Here is a 23,851-nt window from a genome sequence, read left to right as displayed (position 1 = left end):
TTCGTTATTTGTGTTCATATAATAATGATAAAATACATTATCAAATTATAAATGAGCTCAATGTGTCTGAAATTATTACACCATCATCTAACAATAAGAGTAATTTGATTAAATTTATGATCTCTCGAAAAACAATACAAGTATTATGATAGTTGAATGCATATAGCTTTTCCATTAAGAATTGTTTTCAAGAGAAGAAATAATATTTCATGATTAATAATTATACGGAAATACCACGTTGATCATTTTGCAATATACATGTAGAAGAATTTTCTTTTCTTAAAAAAAAAAAAAAAAAAAAAAAAACTTCAAGAATTAAATTCTAACCATTTCAAGGATTTGAAATTTTCAAGTTAACACCTGTAATTTTCATTGCGCAATTAAAAACTATTTAATGATTATAATGCATGGCATAAATGATATTATTAGATATAAGCATACTTTCTGAGAGAGCATACAATAATCATTTAACAATGTTCATTTGAGTTAAGAAAGTTATTTCTGAAACGTAAAATTTATAAATTTATAAATTTATAAAATTATAAAATTTTCTATCCACCCACATATGTGCATATTATAAAAGAATATTATCATGCAAGAAATTTTACATAATACACTAGATAATAATATGATAACAATCACAGAAAAAAAGAGATTGTCGAAAATTTAGCAAGAAAGGAATTGTATGCACTTGTCACTTATAATCCGTTCAATAAGATTGTTGTAAGATATAAATAATTGCGTCTGCATCTTACCACCGAAATTTATCATGGAATGTAGTTGTATGTGCAATTATTGTTCAATACAAAACCGCACCGTATAACGGCCTTCTTGTAGCTCGCACAGTCGCGCATCTACCGGGTGACAACTAATTCCCAGCGAAGCCGGTTAAGCCTTTCTCGCTAGTTCCCCCGCCTAATTAGAAGGGACAAACTCTGAGGTATGCTAGGTTGTCTTCCGCTAATTTGCATTGGTTTAACAGCCAGTTTCAGACTGCTTGGCATCGCGTTACATGGCCATCCTCTAATTTGGAAGGGCGACAACGGGAATCGAAACACGTTAATTCGTCTTTCTTTTTATACGGAATTGAAGTACGCTTCACAAAATGCAATATAAATTATTTTTTACTTCTCGCTATCTATTATATATTTTATACTTCTTATCACTTTTTATACATATACAGGGTGTAATCAAATTTAAATGGCAAAACTTCAGGAGCGTGTAGGGGACCGAAAAGCTAAGACAGAAAGTCCTTTAAAAGTTTGCTCGTTTTTGCTCCATTTTGGAGAAAATCACAAAAAAAGAGACAAAACAAGTTTTCGTTTTTTTACTTATTTATTTACATTTTATTTATGTTATCATCTATTTAACGCAGGTATTATTCAAAATGTTGCCCTTTTGCAGCGATGCAAGCATTACATCTAGCACTGACCTCATTAATTGCAGTTAGACATTGTTCTAGTGATATTTGATGCACTGCATCTATGATTCGATCTCTTAATTGCTCTTTTGAATTGATTGGCATCGTAAAGGATAACATCAAATGTTCACATATGTAAGAAACCTTGAAGCAGAAAGTTTATTCGGTGCCAATCAACTCAAGAGAGCAACTGACAATGAGAGATTGAATTTTTGCAATTTTCTCTAAAATGGAGCAAAAACGAGCAAACCTCTAAAGGACTTCTTGTCTTAGTTTTTCGGTCCCCTACACGCTCTTAAAGTTTTGCCATTTAAATTCGGGACATCCTGTATTATATATTATTACTAATTATATTAATTATATATTATTATATTATTATATATGTATGTATATAAAAAAAAAGAATAACCAACTACAAAACGTAATAAAATATCTGCAAAGTCGTCGCCTTTCTTTCATCCAAATAAAGTAATTGTACCCAATATGATCTACTTAAAATTTAGAAACTTTTGTATTCATCGAAGATAATTTTACAATAAAATCGAGAAACAATTTCAAAATATAAATTTTAATCATTTTACAGGTATAATTATAAAGACTATAATAACAGATTTTCCAAAACGTTCATTTCAATCATATCGGATACATTGCGTATATATGATTATCGATGTACATATGATTAATGCGTGTGTGCACTAATATTCTGTAACGACGTATCGTCTATTATTGTTTGTTAATAAAGATAATTACATAGCTTCTATTATGATTACATACGATTAATAATGCCAGCTAGTACTCGCTAATAGTGGCAATATCTCGATACAAACTGCTCGATACAACGATTGTTAACATTGATGACGCTACTCGAAATATTTCGCATTACATGATTCAGATATTATCATTTTGTCTTTATATTCGAGAAATATCAGGTGGAGAGGGAGATTGGAAGTTACTAGAAAATATTTAATATATTCACATATATTATTATTCGTATAAATATATATTATTATTGAAAATGATTTTTCTATATCAATCTCTACATTAACAGATCAAATAAAGAATGTTCATTGTATTAATTAGACGAAATCTTCCGTCATTATGCGATGATAAAGATAAATAAAAAGCCAGTGCAGCTGATGTTCAAAATGTACATACACTATTAATAGTATCAATAATCAAAGGGATATAAGTTTAAAAAGTTTGCCTTCTCCGGTTTTAAAACTAACGTCTTCCTCTTCTCACCGATTGGATGTTCTCCCTATCACACAAACTTCATATTCTGTTCTTGTAAACTTTATATTGTAATAACGAAACGGCCCTGAGATAAAATGAAAAATATAAGATTGACAATTTTGCGGGAATTATACGATAAAACGGATATGCATATTGTCTCTCTCAAAAGAAGTCATATTTCTTAAAAATTTTAAAAAGTACATCTAGATAACATTTATGAGATAAGAAATGTAAAACAATCAAAATATTATTTTGATTAGAATTAAAATTGAAAATAAGGTAATAATTAATACATATTTGTAGACTTATATAAAGATCAAATAAATAAAATATATTTAGTTACATTTTACACTATGTAAAAATGTGATTTTAATGCAAATATAAAAGAGGATTTTGTACGATATAGTATAATCAAAATAATTATTTATTTCAATCATATAATTTAATTTTTGATGCTGATAAAGTGAAAATGTTATTTGTAAGGCAATCTAATCAGTAGAATAGCTTATTTAGAAAAGCAGCAGTTCGCTCATGAATGTGGTTACGTGGTTGCTCGGTGATTTCAATTTAGATCTTCAATCTAATTTATTCTATGTCATACATTTAAGAAGCTTCTTATACATCATACATTTCATTTCATTTTCCACGGAATATTAGAGCTTATCTTCGTATACGTGATATTTAATATTTTATATTATATATACAATAAGATTTTATGAAATATCTTTATATATAATAACAAATGTGTGCTTGATAGTTGATACTCTTATCTTCTTATCAATATCATCTTGCTAAAATATTAATAAAATTTCCTTATATTGTTTCCTGTTATTTGATTTGATTTAAGTTCATATTTATTGTTTTCTTGTTAATATCTGCGCATTTGTTACTTTCTATTAGCTCCTGGCATCTCCCGATTTAAATGAGTGTATATTATATTTATTATATTGGTAAATTAGATTATGCATCAATATATCAAAAAAAAAATTTTGATAACAATTTCTCTCTCTCTCTCTGTCTCTCTCTCTCTCCGCTGTTGACACTAATATTAACTATAATATCTTCAAATAAAAGTAATACTTTTTCATTTTCATATAGGATTAATGTATAAATATATTCTTATTTCCCGCAGATATAAATAAATGTTAATACATTCCACCGCAACGAAATTAACTTCATTTGTGCGCAATGAGTCGCAAATTATTATTCTCACTCGATAATCTATAATTATTCATTACGCTCATGCAACTGTAAATAGTAATTATTAATTTAGCCCAACGGCAGCTTTTTGTGCATATTCGACCGAATGACACTTTGCATTTGTTGAAATTATTGCCCAATCCAGGAAGAAGAGCATGCCTTCAACAATAATAATTATTCGCGCTAAACAAAATATGTATATTGTATGAAATCAGCAAAAGCACTAAGATTTTATAATTATTTTTGAAAAATTAATTTAGGATGCTCTTATCTAAATTAATAATTTTTGAAATTAATAATTAACAATATAATGATAAATATTAGTGACCAATATAAAAGGAGAGATTTGCTAAGCAAAATCAATTTGGTACAAACGTAATGATATAATAAACATATGGGTTATAATGAACGCTCTGTATAAATGAATAAAAGAAGCGTATTTAATTACGCGTACTAAATTGCATGTAATTAAAAATATCCGATTGAACTTATAAAGAGCGATAGCGTACTTTCCCGCCAACACATTATTCATTATAAAAATTAAACAACTGTATAGAATATATGTATGTGATATAAAGTGTTAGAAGTTAAAAACTCTCACGTATAATTTTTATTAAAAAAAAATATATATATATATATTTCGGATAGAACACGCGTTGCATTTATACAAAGATATTTGATGGCTGTAATAATTTTGACATAGATAGTACGAGATTTACAATTTGTGCAGGATTAAAAAAAAAAAGGTAGTAAATTATTCATGAAAAGAATTCATGATCGGGATGAGAGTGAAGCGTGCGGATCTTGATTCTATTAGTTCATTGCATGTGACATCGCCTGACGATGGACCACGGGGGACAGGCGTCTCTAATTAACCCAGCATCCACTACAGGTGAGGGTATTATAGCTGCTCTGTATCCACTGTGTTAATCGGATTGCCCCATGCGTGCAGTGCGTTACTCGCGAGTGTCATGATAGACTGATAGATTCGAGATTTCGAGTTATGAATTCTCTTCTCATCCGCGCGTCAATCTTCTCCTATTATCACCTCCCTATGCTTTACGTTTCAAATTTCTCTTAGAAATTAATATGCTGGCTATGTTCGTTAATCGCATACCGAAACAAGCAATATGTAACAAAAGCACGATCAATGTCCGCATTCTAAAAGGTATCATACCGGATCTGACATGATCTGTCGACAATTCGTGCTATCGAAATGTGTCTCTCGATGCAAAACGATGCGTGCAAAAAAAAAAAAAAAATGTTGCATCTGTTTCACACGCGGTCTGTGTTGAACATTAAAAATGATGAACAATTAGACGGAAAGGGTTTCGCGAACGTCAACGCGCGGCGCGGCGCGTCGCAACGCCTTCGTTATCGTTTTAATTATGACTATTCAGAGGCGCTCTGTGACCGGCATGGAAAACGTGCGTCGCGTCGCGTAGCGTTATGCCGAGCGGAGCGCGTTGCGTGCCGGACGCTACAATAAAAATCCCATGCCGTTCCGCGTCTGAAGCGCGCGGACGCGATTAAAAAGTGCAAAAATATGAATGCGCATTCCGCCGAGCGCGACGACTTTTTTTTCCCAACCGACCCGCCGCCTGGTCTCCGAGGTAGCGTCGCATCACGTCGTCGCCCCGCGTTCTTTCTCTCCCCTTATTTTGTTCGCACGCGGTTTACATTCGCGCGACGCTCAACGGCCGGCTTTAAATATGCAACTCGCGCGACGGAAGCATCGCGCGAAACGCGCCCACGCGTCTGCAACGGCGGACGCTGCCCGTTGTTGATTCGCGAATTAGGCGAGCGCGTGTTAAAACTGAAGAGATCAGAGACGAACGGATATAAACGCGGTTTGCCTACGAGAGAAGCGCAGCTCGTGTAATGCAAAAAATCTCAAGTATAGTACGAATTCAAACGACAGCCGCGGAAAAGAAGGCTATACAAGCTATATAAGCCAAGCAGAAAAAATACACAAATTTCAATATAAGCAAAAAAGCATAGGTAATTTAAAAAACATTTCATGTTGACTTGTCAAATATTTTACTACAGATCATTTTCAATCTCAATTAATGCGTTGAATTAACGTAAATTATGACACGAATTATACCTGTGCGTTGGAGTAAAGTTTTCGAGATATATTCACCTGTCATAGTAGTAGTCCCTGAAACATATAATAAAAACAATTTATATTAGACAAATGATCAACAATAAATATATTATTATAATTATTATCAACGCAATACATAATTTTTTTCTTAATCAGAGTTTATTAAAAAACATAGCAATTATTTAACAAAACAATCGACATTATATATTATCATATATAGGACGTGAGGCATTTTACTCTATACTTTTTGGGATATAGAGTTAAATGCCTTTTGTATTATTTTGAGCGCAGATGACAATTAATTTGATATAATATTGTTGAATAACAATCACGCAATATAAACGACGAAATGTAGGCATGGGAAAATATTCACAAATTCATATCGGTCAAAATATTCGAATGTTATTCCGCAGACTATATATCGCGGCTGGAATGGCGAATCGATTGACGATTACCAGAGCGTGTAATTTGAACTACAGGACTCTCCAAAAGAGAAATAATGTTGAATATTAGTTTATGGTATGAATTTCTCTCTCTTTCTCTCTCAGTTTTATGATTTAACTTATTATATCTATTTAATTATATGATATTGAAAAATAAACAAAGTTAACTTTGCAACAATGTTAACTTTGGAGTTCCATAATTTGTTAAAATGAGAATATTTTGTTAAAATGAGAATAAAAAATATAAATTCGTTTAATAATCATTCTTTAGCGTATTTGGTCTTTTTACATTTGTTTGTTAATTTATATATATGCACAATTAGAAAATTTATATTTCTTTGTTAAAAAATAACTCTTTTATAAACAGGTCCTTTTTATAAAACGTTACCTTTGTAAAAAAAAAAAAAAATTAAAAAAAAATTGAAATCCAAATAAAAGAATAGAAAAAATCAATCGCTTTGTAATATCTCTGTCACTCTCTCCAGTTTTGTTGTAGAGAAATGTACTGTTTTACAAAAAGAGCTGGTACAATCTTCAGCATTTTTGTAACAATCAATTTTATTGTACATATGTCACAGGCGTCATAAATTAAATTTCTACGATCACATGAATACTTATTCGCTCGACTTTGCGAGACTTTCCGACAGACGTTCCAAAGATTTTTAGACATGGTGCCCGCGGAGAGCCGACAAAACGAATCTTCTGGTAATCGAATCGCATCGAACTTTAATCGAATTCGTCCTACGAAGAGCGTTTCGGTCAATAAATGCTCCATTAACTACAGTTTAAACCTGCGATTTCTCGTGGCAAAAAGGACGAAGCGGAGAACTTTCCACTGCAAAACACTGATAAAATGGATGCGTGTTAACGGGAAATTGCCAATTACTTCGATCGCAATGTCAATATGGCGATACGCAAATTTGTCATTTTTTTTGAAGCGAGGATCCTTCAAATCTAACAATTTCAATAATTATTTTGCAATTGTAATATTTTCCCTTTTTAATTTTATTAAAAATATTTAGTTGATAATTTTAAATAACGAAAAAAGTCGAAACAAAATAAAATTTTAAGTCTTCTATTCTGTATGTATTTTCAGTGATCTTATTTGCTGCATTTTATTATGGTTTCTCATTCTATCCGAGGTATTTTGCCAATTTACCTATGTCTTCCTTTAAGTACTCAAATATATTACAAGGTAATCCTTTCGCCTGATAACGTAATGTTAAGCAGCGAGAGAGAAAAACTTTCAGGAAAACGCATAAAAAGTAGAAACAGATAAATGCTATATTGCTATTTTTATTTTATCAGAATTTGTTTAAACATATTGAAAGTTATAATAATTAGCCAATAATATATTATAACCATAGATATACATATAATACGTATAATACATATAACCATAGAAATAAAAATTTTATATCAACTAATCAAAAATATGGAAATATTTAATGTTTCTTACAATTCAATATTTATAAAAAATATAACTTCGTTACTATTAATTCTTATATATTTTAATATCTCTTACATTTTATACAGACAGACAATAATTTACAATGCAATGTTACGTATGCAAAACATATCCGATCTTCTATTTTTATTTTTTTGCTCAAGAAATATAGTTTAATTTACACATACATTTATTTTCCGACGCTCTCTCTCTCATATAATCTAATAAAAAGAAAGAGAAAAAGAAATCAAAAAATATGGAGGAATAATTACGACCTTTTACGAACGACGATTCTAGTAAAATGCGTGGAGGACGTCCGTCACTGAACGCTTTCACAGCGCGTCACATTGGAAAAATAGTTGGTGGAATGGCCGAAAATCGATCACGCATGAAAATCGAAAAGCGGAGACACGTCCGAAACACGCGTGCTGCAGAATAAAAAGGACATTGTCCTAAACGGTCGCATGTATCGAAAAATGGCGCTGCAATTAGGATGTCGGACACCTACCCTTTGTTATTTAAAATGTCTATTGAGTTTAACATTCTCTCCGTTTTTCTTTTTTTATTTATTCAGTTATTCATTGTCGGCCGGCAACTTTTCGTCGATCACGTACCAACATTTGCTCTCGTTCCATTTTTATTAAACCATTTTCGGCAATTTTAGCAAATATTACGTGTCAGCGGCAATAGTAGTTTGAAATCTGATTAAACATGTATGGAAAATCACAAAATAAATTTACCAATAATGCAAAATAAAAATATAAAGATAACAAGAAAAACTAGTTTGAAATAAATTAAATTTTACAATAAGATAAGAGAGAAAGAGATGAGAAAGACTAAAACGATGAAAGCGTATAAGCTGTGACAGTAGTTACAATAATTGTATAAATATAAAAAAAACTAAAAAGTTGTTTTATTTTATCTTACACTCCTCTCTCTTTTCAATATCATGTCTTTTCCTTTTTCCGTTAAAGTAATCCGTTAATTATATTTACTAATTAGCAGTACATTATTTCATTTTAGGAATACTTTCTTTAAAGTATAAGTAGTGTTTTTTATATATACTTAATTTATTGGCATTTATATTCCATTATTTTATTTGAATAATTTATTTAACATTTTCACGTTGCTACTTTCTTTTAATATTTATTTGTTGACATTTGCGTTTCAGTGTATCTCATTTAAGCTGCATATTTCAAAGTTATATATACTACTATTTTTTAAAAATTAATTTCTTAACAGCCGCGTACAATTGCAAGAGTTCTGCGCTCGAAGAGAAATTGCTATTGTTATTATCATTGTTATAATTATCAATGTGCCTTCGTAACAATTACTAGTGGAGCATGTCCGCACAAATTGCATTTTTACAGAAATGATTTATAACGCGTGATCCGTGCACCGAAAAGAGATCAGGAAAAGGGAAAAGAAAATGCCGATGAAGTATGTAACATTTTTGCAAATAACCGTTCAACTATCAACACGTTTTTATGGTAGCCATTTGCGCGAACTCTACTTTTCTCCCTTAGCTTCTCTGCCGTTCGCTAATTTCTTCTGCCGAAATTATTACCGTTATTTACACTATTCATGTTACATCGCCAGTTGACAACAGAAAACGTATTTGCGGCAAACTGAATATTCCCTAGAGATTATGAACACAGAAAACGGACGCATACTCACGTGTGCTACTCAATACAATTAACTCAATACAATTTCATATATGAACTTAAATAAATATTTTGTTTTGCAAAAAATGTTGTATTTTGCGTTTGAATAGGATTCCAATGCGTCTATAGGATTAATTCTAAATTGATTCCAAGTTCAAAATTAAACCAAGTTAAGACCAAAAAAGTAACGATCGAATATTGAATAATATTAAATAAGACAGAAATTCTTTCCGGTTAATGTAAATATAATTTTCTCGCTTATATAAGATTAATATCTTTTTTAAATATTCTAAAAAATAAATTAGCAATTAATTGTGTCTGTGTTGCATCAAATTTTCTATAGTATTTTATTATAATGCGTAATTTTTCTATTTTTGAATCCCGTGAGAGAGGAAACACGAGTCTTAAACATCAATAATTAATTACATGAAACAGCGCGAATTGTTTATAATACGCATAAGGGAAGAAAAAGGAAGAAAGCAGTTTATCTATCGATTCCTCGATTCTCGACGATGCAATTCCCGTTGAAGCAGTCGAAGCTGACACCTTTCGATTCTCCATGATACGATTGACTCGTTATCGTAGCGTTATTGGCGAGCGAACAAAAGAGCCTTCGATGAAAGGCGCCGCGACGCCGACCGCGAAGAACAATGGCAGAAGTCGGAGAGAAAGCCAGAAGGGAAAAAGATCAGGGAAGCTCAATGGCGAGATCGAGACCGTGCGCGTCAATTTTCTTTATTCCGAATTGAAGGAATCGACGAAATTATCACATATAATACTATTATACAGGGTGTCCCCAATTTAAATGACAAAGCGTCAAGAGCGTATAGGGGACCGAAAAACTAAGACAAGAAGTCCTTTAGAGATTTGCTCGTTTTTGCTTCATTTTAGAGAAAATCGCAACAATTCAATCTCTCATTGTCAGTTGCTCTCTTGAGTTGATCGGCACCGAATAAACTTTCTACTTCAAGGTTCCTTACATATGTAAACATTTGATGTTATCCTTTACGATGTCAATCAATTCAAGAGAGCAATTAAGAGACCGAATCATAGATGCGGTGCACCAAATATCACTAGAACAATGTCTAGCTGCAATTAATGAGGTCAGTGCTAGATGTAATGCTTGCATTGATAGGGCAACATTTTGAACAATATCTGCATTAAATAGATGATAACATAAATAAAATGTAAATAATTAAGTAAAAAATGAAAACTTCTTTTGTTTCTTTTTTTGTGATTTTCTTCAAAATCGAGCAAAAACGAGCAAACCTCTAAAGGACTTTCTGTCTTAGCTTTTCGGTTCCCTACACGCTCCTGAAGTTTTGCCATTTAAATTGGGGACACTCTGTATATGTGTTGACTCTTTTTGTATTTATACATTGAACTGGTATAAGTCTCATATATAATTTTATATGTGTAATAATAAGCTATTATTGATATATATAATGATTAAATGTAATGATCTGAGAATCTCTATAAAAAAACTGTATACGAACATAAGATGAAAAGTTAATTCAAATCTTTCTAGTATGTATAATAATAGCACAATTTAAGGATTACTCAATCTTTGAAAGAAACAAATTTATATAGAAAAAACCGTTTTTCTATACGAATTCATGCAACATAATGCTGAGAGTATAATCTTAATTTTGGATAATGCAAGAATTTAATGGCGCAATTCGATAGCGTCAAAGTGATATAACTTGTGGAAAGCCAAGTGAGTATCGTTCAAGAGAGATCGCAATTACCGCAGCTTAATTAACTTCCGATGCAACATTAGTGAATCATGAGAGCGATTAATCGATATTCAATTTCGCATAACGTGCGTCGTTTGGCCATGACATCGTGCCCCCTTGTGAACCATTCAGATTGATATTGTAAGCACATAATGACAAAAATAATAATAATAAAGATAATGACGGTATATATAATTACGAAATAAAATCAATGTTTGGATGTATTAGTTTTAGAATTTACAAAAAATTATATATATATATATATATATATATATATATATATATATATATATATATACCATATGTAAAGTCGAAATAATAATAGTGATTATATCACAATTAAATTTTTTTGCTGCAACTTGACTCTTTTAATCTCATGTACATACAATAGGCAATTTGACTATTTTTATTAATTTAAAGGTCAATTCATTAATTGCGCATTCTCCCTTGATTCTCGCATTTTTAGGGATAGCATTGTCTCGTTATCGTAACATTATCGGAGGGCCGACAAAAGAACGAGAAAAGCCGAGAAAAATCTTGGGACGACAAGGAACAACAGACACAAGACAGATCAAAGCAACATAGAATCGGAAATAGAAATTCATATCGCAAGGACTGCTCCCTAATTGAATTTTTTAATTATCCTTTAGGATATTTATTTTATTTTCGTATTCAATATATTCATTTGCTGCAATACTCATTGTATAAATTATATTATTATATTTTTTCATCTTGAAAATATAGAACACACTTACTTAATATCAATTTAATAATATCGGGCTTTTGTTACACACGTGTTAAATTAAATATTAAAGTTTATAATATTTGTGATATTATATAATATGAATATAGAGATTTTATTAATGCAGCCATTTTTACATGACCCATTTTAAATCTAAAATTAAATCGCCGCAATGGATGACGAATTACAAAGTTATCGTTTTTACAAAATTGGCGCATGCACATATAATGTAATAGTTATAATCTCTCTCTATCTGTGCATTATATAATTATAATTTATTTGTTGGAATTATAAATCTCTTTCGCGGAGAGAGAATTCTTCAATACGTTTTATTTATATCCGCATCTTTACAGATTGCGAAACTCCGCTTATTTTCGTAGTCTACTAAATTACGCAGCGCCGAACACACCGTTTCGAGCTCATTCCGGAGGTGTGACGTTCCGGATGACTCGGTTCGAAAGGGGAAGGAATTCTTTTCAGAGTTCTCCCTTCAAGAATTTCAATAAAAGCTTCAGCAGTCGGTTGACCGGTACTACATTTTAATATTACTCTTGCGATAACTACGGCGTGCAATGATATAGGAGAAGGCGATATTTATTTTTAATCAAACGTTTAATTAAATAATATAATTTAAAAACCAACTTTTCTTTTAAATGAAATTAAATTGAACTAAATTGTTCTGGTGTGATTGTTTTAAAAAATCGCATTCATATCTATATATTTGAGAAAAACATTTGAATAAAAATAAAGATTTATTTATTTAAAGAGAAAACATGCACACGTAATTATATTTATGCATACATTTATTATTATGCATGCTATCGCGCACGCATGATATAAATGCAATGCGCAGATAAGCAATTTTTGATGAATGTTTATATATTATTTAATAGCTATAGGCAAGTTTGTTCGAAAGACCGTGTATTCTCATATCAAACCGTTTCAATCGCTAAAACATAAATGCATATTTAAACATAAAATAAAATCTCGTTTGCTCATATAATAATGTAAAGGCACAACGTAGATATACAGTGTGTCCTCAATTTAAATGGCAAAACTTCAGGAGCGTGTAGGGGACCGAAAAGCCAAGACGGAAAGTCCTTCAGAGGTTTGCTCGTTTTTGCCCCATTTTGGAGAAAATCACAAAAAAAGAAACAAAACAAGTTTTCGTTTTTTTATTTATTTATTTACATTTTATTTATGTTATCATCTATTTAATGCAGATATTGTTCAAAATGTTGCCCTCTTGCATCAATGCAAGCATTACATCTAGCACTGACCTCATTAATTGCAGCTAGACATTGTTCTAGTGATATTTGGTGCACCGCATCTATGATTCGGTCTCTTAATTGCTCTCTTGAATTGATTGACACCGTAAAGGATAACATCAAATGTTTACATATGTAAGGAACCTTGAAGTGGAAAGTTTATTCGGTGCCGATCAACTCGAGAGAGCAACTGACAATGAGAGATTGAATTGTTGCGATTTTCTCTAAAATGAAGCAAAAACGAGCAAATCTCTGAAGGACTTCTTGTCATAGTTTTTCGATCCCCTACACGTTCTTGAAGTTTTGCCATTTAAATTGGGAACATCCTGTATAATCGGTACAATAAGCCATTCAAAACGTTCGCTATATAAAACATATTTCTATTTGCAATAACAACGAAACTATGGTTGCTCAAGTTCACGTTATTTTCCTTTACTTTTCTATTTTCTATTGATTATATATCTTTACTAAATCATGCGAGAAAACGTATGGCTTATCGATTGATCAAGCCGATCGAGCGGAAGGAGTTGTTTTTCAACAAACAGTCGCAACCAACATCAGAAAACTAGCCATGTTATCCTCTTCCTGTCTCCCTCACCCTTATCCTCCTTCGAGAAAAGGGGAGTACGCGTCCGATGATCGCGCAGGCAGTGGTCAAGGCCCTCGATAATCGTGTAATTGAATGCTAACGATGCTGAAATGTTGATAGAACTCGCTCGATTGCTTTACAAATATGTTCTTCGATGTTTCGACGGGGAGGTGGATAGTCTCTCTTGTTTGTGCGGTCTCTCTGTGTGTATCGCGGGGCTCGCTGAACGAAGGTTACCGAGAGCGCGCGTACACAATGAAGGAGTGCCATGAATGGACCGCGCGAAGCCGCGCCGCTTCGAACAAACTCGATAGCCGGACCCGGCTTGGTCATGGAAATTTTCCTAACGCTGATTTAGTATTCGCGCTTCATTAAGTACGGCGCTTATACGACGAACCGGCGGGGGCTCTCGTCGCTAGCGTTTCTCGCGCATTTAGACGTTTAACATTTCAACTATTTCACGATCGCGTTTTTTTTTTGTATTTAATAAAAAAAGCATGTGTGACTGATTTTAACGTCAATTACAATAATTTTAATATTTGTTGGTGCATTTGGAGATTGTATCGGTGAATTAATTTAGAATCGATCTTCCATTAGTGATTATTCGACATCTTTTTGAATCTCAACATTAAATATAATCTTTGACGACTAAATCCTTTAAATTAAAAACTAATATTAAGATACTCCTAAAATAAAATCCACGTAAAATTAAGCAAACTATAAGATACTATATTATACTTATTTTCATTTCATTACTCTCTCTCTTCCATAATGTTATTAATATTAAATTGAGGAAACACACGTCTCAGAAAATTTTACTCTCCAAAAACACGATAATCCTAAATATTCTATAATTTGTTGGCAATTCTCCCCAAAAAGATAAATTGCGATATATGATTGTCTCTAGTTCGAAGCCCTCTATAAGACGAGAACGTTAATATTGTGTCAAAAATTTGAGCAATATTGCCAAAATTGCAGCAAGAGATAGGAGATACAATACCGAATTAGTTAAAGGAGAGGGTAAAACACTTGGCGAAATAAAAAGAGCGCCGATTTCCCCGGCTAAACCACCGGAACCGTCGGAACGTACAGCGAAATGGAGTCAGCCGGGAATGACGATGGCGGATTAGCCCGCAGGCACGTGCTGCGGACACCATTCTCCACTTCGCTTGAGTGCTCGAAAATCACGTTCGCGCTGAACTCAGCTCGAAAACAGACTACGGCGATATTCGCGTGAATCGCGCTCGCGCCGCGTCTCGATTCCTGTTGCCTCTTCCAGCATGGACGAGTCCGCCGCCCTTTGTCGTCCGCACCCTTTCGACGCTCGCGCGTGAACAGATCGATCCGGCCTTTCAGAGATCGCGCCGTCCTCTTTCGGAGGATGACTCTTTCGCACGGTCGTTACTTTTGCGGGGTATCTGCTCGCGCGGCCCGATGGCCCTTCAGGGATTTGCGGGAACGTACTGGGTGATACTGACGGATCGCGTTATACATATATGTATATATATGTGATGTACTATAATAAAATTTTTCTACTGTAGTAAAATAGCAGAAAGTATGAACTATGCGGGGATTATATATTAAACGCGACGTATTCTGAATATACTCTTTTTACGCGACCATACGGGTGTATTATACGGTCTGTGGATTCATTATGATGAATAGAACAAAGGGTTGAGAAAGGTCTAACAGGAGGATTTATTAACAAGGATTATAAAGGACCTTAACTTAAGACAATAGCATTTCCTGGGAGGTCTCATTTCCAACTCTGCGACTATCATTTTTCGTAACAAGACAAGTGCTGCTATGTTACCATCGGTATAATATAAATATTTTCCATATTTTCTACGCAGAAAATAACGTGAAAAATGATGTAAAAAATATATATACGAGGCTCTATTTAAAAAAAAAAAAAAAGGAGAGATCATCTTTTCGTATCTCGAAAGCAATACATCTGGAACAAGGTTACGCCGAGCACGAAACAAAATATTCTCTTTGAAATAGCAGAATTTTGATCTAAAATATGTTTTTCAATAACCCTCAGTTTTAGAGCTAATTATGTGGTGAGATTAAATTGGGTCATCGTGTACAACTGCTTGTTTCATATTCACAAGGAAGTATAACGGCTTTGAACATTCATGTGAATTACATTGGTATATTAACTATACGCATGTCAGTAATCAATGTTTAACACGTGGGCGAGAGAGAGGATGGTTTACCGAGTTACGTCGCGGTTTGCGGTATACCAAGGACTATCGTGCACCACATTCAAATGCGCGCGTACACGCGCGTTATATTGCCTGCTGTAACATAATATTATCGAATTTTCGCTCACCAATACCAATATTGCCTTTAGATTAACGTAGTAAATTAAAGAAGACAATCGTAATAAATTTAAAAGAAAGTCCTCGTTCAAAACTATAATTTTAATCTAAAGAAATGAATAAAAGTGTAGAAAGAAAATAAACTAAGAAATTAATGTGTACAACAGAAAATACAATTAAATAATTCGTTATTACACGCATAATTTTCAAAATTTTACAAAATTTTTAATAAAATCAATTTTATTATACCTTTTATCTCGATATAGAAAAATGCCATTTACACAAATATATTTCCAAGTTAATATTATCAGTTATTTAAAATAATAATCCTTTTGTTCATACATATTTAAAATTTGCGAAAACAGATATATACACTATTGTTATAAATTCAAACCATAATGTAGCATTGTAACGATATAAAAGGATTATAGCATAAAATTGATATTTGTTTAATTGCGATTTGATTAATTTTTATTTAAATGAGTGTAATTGATTTTAATGATTCGAAATATGCATACATGGGAAAATGGTATATGAAGAAAGCCATTCTTTACAATTGATTAATTTAAAAAAATCCCTAAATGCCAAAGTAAAAAAAAAAGATCATCAGACTTTGCTTAATAAAGCAGACGACTATTTTTAAAACGCTCAATAATACCGGCAGGATACTTGGATACCTCGGCAGGATAATGGTGCGTGCCAGCGACGTTAATTACGCTCCTACAGCGTTTGCAAGTATAATTTTCGAGTGTCGACACGCACACGCGTGCAAGAGCGTGTTCCTATGCAGATTTATATTCCGCGGACGTAGAATAATAAGAACTTTTTCTCGCGTCCCGAATCGATTCGACTCGACCTCAACATCAATTCTTTCCACACTAAATGTGACACATAATAAAAAATCGCTTTTAAATCGCTTGTAAAAAAAACTGATAATACAATTACATTTACACAAAATGTTTTAATTATCTATTAAAGTATATTTATTGAGAAACTCTTTCAATCTACATGGAGAAAGTAATTGTAGAATTTTTTTAGACTGTGTTACAGAATGTGAAGCTAAAAATATTCCTTTGATAATAACAAAAGAAAAATGTAACATTAAAAATCATGTAAAAATGAATCACATGCAAAATTTTTCATACTTTAACAAAAATGTACTAGGTATTATACATAGATATTATAGTAGATTTATGAATGCATTTTATGTTATTATATTAACGTTTTCTTTGAGGAATTTATGTCATAATAACTCTGCATAATACGTAGCTAAAAAGTTCTTGTATAACACTAACATTTAAATATGATGGTCCATTTTTCCGAGAACAAGAATTCCGAGGTCAGAATTCCAGAAGGAAGTAAAAAGCAGTTTTTAAACATTTACATCTAAAAGAGAATTATTCAAAAAGAGATGTATTCAAAATGTCAGTGTTTAATTATTTAAAATAAACTTAAGAACTTAAATTTCTCCATATACGTGTATATTTGAAAATCTGAGACTAAAGCAAAGAGTAATCGATTTCAAATGGAGTGGAAATTGTATGACTGCAACGAACCTACGAATCGCTAGAAACGCGGGTCACACTTCATAAGGGAATATTACTGGAATAAAATTTTTTTGAGTTACATTTAATCTCGGCAATAACCGACATTGTTTGGCCGATTGCATCGGCTGCAAACGAGCGCAGGGCGAGTATAATGCGCTTGGCCCCGGAACGACCCGAACTAGGGAACATTAATATACCTAATGGTACTCCGGAACTTGGCTCTGGCCACCCTCCTCTCCCCTCCCCCTGAGACAAAACTCCCTTAATTGTGCCACTTCTGTTAGAATGAAAATTCAACCGGTAACCACGTTCATCTGCCGAGATTATCAGCCAGCACTCTTGACGGAGCGTCTATTGATTGATAATGTTAGATAATAACGGACTATTTGAATAAACGCTGTCTCATTATATATATACATATATGTACGTATTATATGTGTACAAAAAAAAATCGTTTTATAAAATATTAACAGAATAATTTATTGATTATACTTTGTATCCGAAATTTTCTGAGAAGGTCTAATCACATTTTAAAAATTTTAAAAACAAATTTTTTTGATATTACATGCAACATTTCAAAGATCGAACATAGAAGAGCGTGAAATTTAAATCCAAGAATCTAAAATTTGATAATGGAAAGATCCAAAGATGCAAAACTTCAAAAATTAGAAAATATGAAAATAACTATATATGGTATATCTTTATGGTGAGAACAGCGTTAGAGGCGGTAGCGTTGTTCTTAGAAATAAAAATCATATTGATTTGCAAAAACATTGCCCACTGCCAACCATCATATCAGTCCTACGGCACCATTTAGTATAACCCCCAACCCTTCGTCTGTCTTCATCATTTATTCTCCGAGGGTGGCGTAATAAAGCTCGGCAGATATCAAGCCCGATAGAAGTCGGCGTAGCTGCAAAACGATCCCCGTGACTCGCTTATCCGGCCTTGTATGTAAATGTTGACATGTTTTCTGAAGCTGGGTACACACACATGCATACTCGCTTACACCAACATAATGACACACCTGCGCGCATGCCGCAAAAGGAAAGTCGTGTTATCTCATGTAAATCTTCACGGTAGCGCGATAAGCGTGAATTTCACCGCTCGCTTATTAATATTTATGTCCGGCGTTAAAGGGGTTGGCGAGGGCAAGTCGACGTCTACAGGCCACTTCAAAAGTTGTCCATTCACCTATACTCTTATTGTTAGTTGATTCTATTGATAAAAAAATCAAGACGCATTATTTGTTAAAATTTCGGACTATCGTGTATTATTCAAATTTTGAATTTTTGAATTGTCAGTATAAATCAATATTATACGCGTTTCTAGATTTAAAAATTTAATAATTTAATTTAGCTCAAATATTTAAGTATTTAGCAATGCACTAAAAATTATAAAATAAAAGAAATATCTAATTCAAAGATTTTTTAAACTTGGTACTTTTAATAAAGCCTCGTTATTTCAAAATTTTGATGTAATATTTACAAAAACGTAAAGATAACGATATTTAATCTTTTTATTAAACTATTTTGAAACAGTTCTAAGATACAAAATTGGAACATTTAAGATTTAAAACGTTAAAAATTAAAAAATTAAAAAATTTTATAAGGATTTTCGCTAAGCGTTAATATTTTTAGAATTAATAAAACAAAAACAATAAAAAAATTTATTAATATTTAATAAAATGTAATAAACGGAATACTTTAAATAGTAATGCACAAATTACACGCATTTTAATTTGTAAATAATTATTCCGATTATTCATCTGAGAAACACACGAAACTATTTCAAGCCGCAAGAGGAAGTCTCGCTCTACAAAATAGGGATTGCGTTACTATGTACCCTGCTGCAACGAGCAAACCTAATTTACACAAACCGCAGGAAATGAACGCACGAGGAAGATGAAGGAGAAAGGAAAAGAACATATTAAGGCTATATTTTTATTCTAGTTCTTTATCTGAATTTTTCGGCGTAACACTTTATGTATCACTTACTGTATAATCTGATTAGTAATGCTTATTATGACCGAAAGTATTTGTTAACTTTATTATTAATTTTAGTTTTATCTCATATATAAATCAAAATTACAATTCAATTAAAAACTATGCCCAAGCATCAAAGGCTTCTGAATTATATAAGCAGCTGAAAATTACCAACAAATTTAATAACAAACAAACAGGAATAAGCGACAAACAATAAAGACTTATTTTCCAATCTCATGTATATTCTTTAGCAAGTATTTAATATGTGTGTGATTCAATCATTTAAATCATTTCAATCATTTAAATCATTGTTAAATATTCAAATGTTATTGTAAAATTTTTCAAATTTATAATAAACAATAGTTTATTTTTAAATATCTCGAAAACAAAAAAAAATCAATTTTAAAATATTAAAAACTTTATAACAGATACAAATATAATATAAAAAAAAAAAAAAACTGATACATACATATATCACGCGGGACAAACAAAAATAACAAACCAAATTAACAGAGATGAAAAAACATAAATTGTTAAAAGTTTGATGCTTGCCGCATGATTCGCTAAAAATCTACAATCACGTGATCTCGATGAGGGCGGGAAGAGGATTAACGAACGGACAATGAACGGACGATCCTGCTTGAATGGCGTGCTGAAGCGCACTCGAAACCGAGCCGTACAATTCACGCGTAATTCTCGTAACTGCGATATTCGCGTTCCGCTGCGATTTCCGTCTCGACGAGGTCGGATTTGGCTTTTCTACCCGTTCAAAAGATCTCGCTTAAGTCTTTCAGCGTGTTTCGAATCGCAAAATACAAAATTCATACATTTTTACAAAATAATCTATTTTTATTCCATTCAATTTTTTGAATTCTTATTTAGTTTTTCATTTTACAATTATAAATTTATATTTTATTCAGTCATTTACATATTTTCCCATTCACGAGAAAATAATTAAATAATATAAATTTAAGAATATGATCTACAATTTATTCTAATCTATATATATATTATATTATGAATAATATATTATAAATATAGAGCATAGAACAATATTTTTCTCTTCTTAATATATTGCACACACTTTTCTTAGATATAATAAAAAATAATTATCTAAAAAAATTAATTTATGCAGTGTGCAAAAGTGTTAAAATATTAGTATAATTAATTATTATAATAATGATAGTAAAGGGGATAAAGGAAAGAAGGGATTACAATTCACGTTAATAATACCACCCGAACCGTGAGACACCCGGTATACATCGCATTAAGCGCTGTGCGACACTGTCCCGCGACTAATTGGGAGCGGTTAATGAGGTGACGCATTTTTATTGTTCTTCCGGCTTGTTAAGCGACCTGTTTGCTTCCGTAACACGTACGCCGGGAGCCCCGGGAAGGCGCAGGGATAGCTGGGAATCCCGCGGATATCCTGAAATTGTCCCGAATACCTCGCGCGAATCCCGGAAACGCCGGTGGAATATTTTTCGCGGCTTTGCCGACCCGGCGGATTATCGACATCGGCGTTATACATACAAGTGCGTTTATTCACACACAAGTGTCTTCGTTTAAATAAACGCGTCCAAGCAAATTCATAATTTAATTAATTTAATAAACATAAATAAATGCGATAAAAAGATGCGTTATATCAATGGCCACGCTAAGCGAAACTGATTTAACTCATAGAATATTACATATCTTACTCAGAAAATGAATAAACTCACCAAATAATACTTTTGCGTAAATTGAGATGAGAAGTTAAACTATAAAAAAACACATAGCAGCCACATGTATCCTCTTAAAATAGGAGAGATGTGTATGCGATGCCTGTAATTAATTATATATTCTAAAATGTTATCATTTTCTCTTGTAAAAATTACTATGAATATTATTTTAAACGATTCTGTTTTAAGCGGATTTTTGACAAATAATAATAACAATATACGATATAAAAGATATATGTAGATGTAAGAATTCAATATGCGAATATTTATGAAGATAGTTGAAATAGCGAAAATTCGTAATAATATTTTAAAATAAATGATCATGAATATGAGAATCGTGATTGCCTGACATAAAACTAAATGATTTATTTGTTAAAAATCAATTGATATTTTCGTTCTTGGATAGCATGCAATTTTGAATGTTATTTCAATCGGCTCTTTAATTCAGTGCTTTTAACTTGTCAATTCACGTATAATTGATGTTTTCTGGTTTTGCGAGTCAGTTTACTTTTGCACAGCATCATTCATTTCGAAGCTATTCTATTTCCCTTTAACATTATTATACAAATCATAAATATTTCACTACTTTTATACAAAATGCGCTAGAATGAAATTTTTAAATATTTTATATATATATATACATTTATCAGAAAAAAGATTTATTTCTTTGTTTGTATCATTTTCGAAGAGAGAAGAGATGAGTCTTATGTAATAAAAATAATTAAAAAAGTGATTATGAAATGAGTCTAGAAAGCAATGCATTATTTTTTTCATTAAAAAATAGTTTTCAACGCATGACATTTTTCGGCGAGAAGACCTTACGTACATGTCGATTTTTTGGTCAGGACGAGAACGCAGGCGATTGACAGCTATATGAAAAGGACGACAAGTGAAGGATGCGGAAAATCCACGTGCAGATATTACACGTTCTCGCTCTCTAAAGATATCGTGTTTTTCTATCGCATTCTGCGCGCGTGAGACTGCGTTCTAAAATTTGATTCGATCGTGAACGGCAGTTCATCTTCGAACGTATGAATAATGAATTTTACCCCGCTAAAATTTTCATAAAACCATTTCCACGTTTAAAAAAATATATTCCCGATAAGAATCTCATATATATATATATATAATGTACATATGTCTATACTACAATATACAATTGTTTGATATTTACTGGCATTTCTCGATTAAATATTAACGATAATTGACTAGTTTTTTGTACTTTATCAGACTCTTAATCCAACCTGATAATAAAATCATATACAAAATCTTTCTGTATTACTTCAAAAGAAGCTATCTTGATGTTAAACCATGTTATATTACACTCGCGATGTTTCATTCATGAAAGTATTCCACTCAATTTCTTGAACTTTGATGGGTCAATTCTTTTTACGACTATATATCCTCAATTTCAGTTTATATATAATATTTTTCTATTTATTGCATAAATTTCTTAGCATATAACTTGAATTCTTTCTTTACAAATAATAGAATATTAGTTATATATATGGTATTCTCTCTGTATGGAAATATATTTTTCTATTTACAATAAGTATAATATAATTATATAATATCCAAAAACAGAATTGTTATTGTGACATCCCGATTAATTTTAATTTCAGCTGTATATATTCAATTATATTCAAGCTATTCACCTTTGTTAATCTATTTAAGTATATGTTTACGTACCGTTTATTGTGTAAAACAAAGTTTAGCTAATCTGTGAAACTGTTTCAGGTTTAGTTGTATCCAAACTTAGCTCGAAAATTAATTTCAAGATAATTAAATATTTTGATTGTTTATGCGCTAATTCCAATATTGTGGCTTACCATATCTGTCGTTAATTATCTTTATTGTTTCTCTTAATCTTTAAAAAATTAGAGCAAATGTCTTTTTTTATTACAAATTTTATTGACTACTATTGTTTGTGAGAATTAATGTTTTTTTAGATTAATTTTTAATTAATAACAAATAGAAACAATTCTATTTAATTATAAGTTAAAATTTTAATATTCGGATTATTTTTGTCAAAATCCTGGTACTATTATCTTTAAAATTCAACAAAATAGTATGATTCGATTACGATCAAAAATTGGCATTGATTAAATTGACACACTCATAAAGTCGCCGAATCCTCTTTGTTTCTTTCTCGTTAAAAAGAAGCGACAAAGAGAAACAAGAGAACAAAGAGCTGGCAAAAGGAGAAAAAGGGAAGAGACACGATTTAGTTCGTGAAAAGACGTTTCGCGTATCGACGTTTGTGCCACGACGCTATCTGTCGTGGATAATGCATCAGCTGCTGCAAAATGTCATTCTCTTTTTTTTTGTTCTCAAAACAAATAACTTCTTGTTTCGAGCACTGAGCTAAATTAGGAGAAACACAGTTGCAATTAAATTTTTAATCAAAACATAAAATAAAACACGC

General features: G+C 31.8%; 1 protein-coding gene across 1 annotated transcript in view; it reads right to left on the bottom strand.

Moving 5' to 3' along the window:
- LOC138940664 (uncharacterized) overlaps window positions 1-23,851 on the bottom strand; it is an 80,742-nt gene that overhangs the window by 19,839 nt on the left and 37,052 nt on the right. The window contains exon 4 of the mRNA XM_070309777.1: window positions 5,997-6,014. Coding sequence (XP_070165878.1) covers window positions 5,997-6,014 — 18 coding nt within the window. The remainder of the gene's footprint in view (window positions 1-5,996; window positions 6,015-23,851) is intronic.

Source organism: Polyergus mexicanus, unplaced genomic scaffold (genome assembly GCF_030449975.1).
Source record: "Polyergus mexicanus isolate NDT 795.1 unplaced genomic scaffold, iyPolMexi1.0 SCAF_2, whole genome shotgun sequence".
NCBI lineage: Eukaryota > Metazoa > Arthropoda > Insecta > Hymenoptera > Formicidae > Polyergus > Polyergus mexicanus.
Note: the sequence above shows the minus strand (reverse complement) of the source record. Positions and strands in the feature narration are given on the sequence as shown.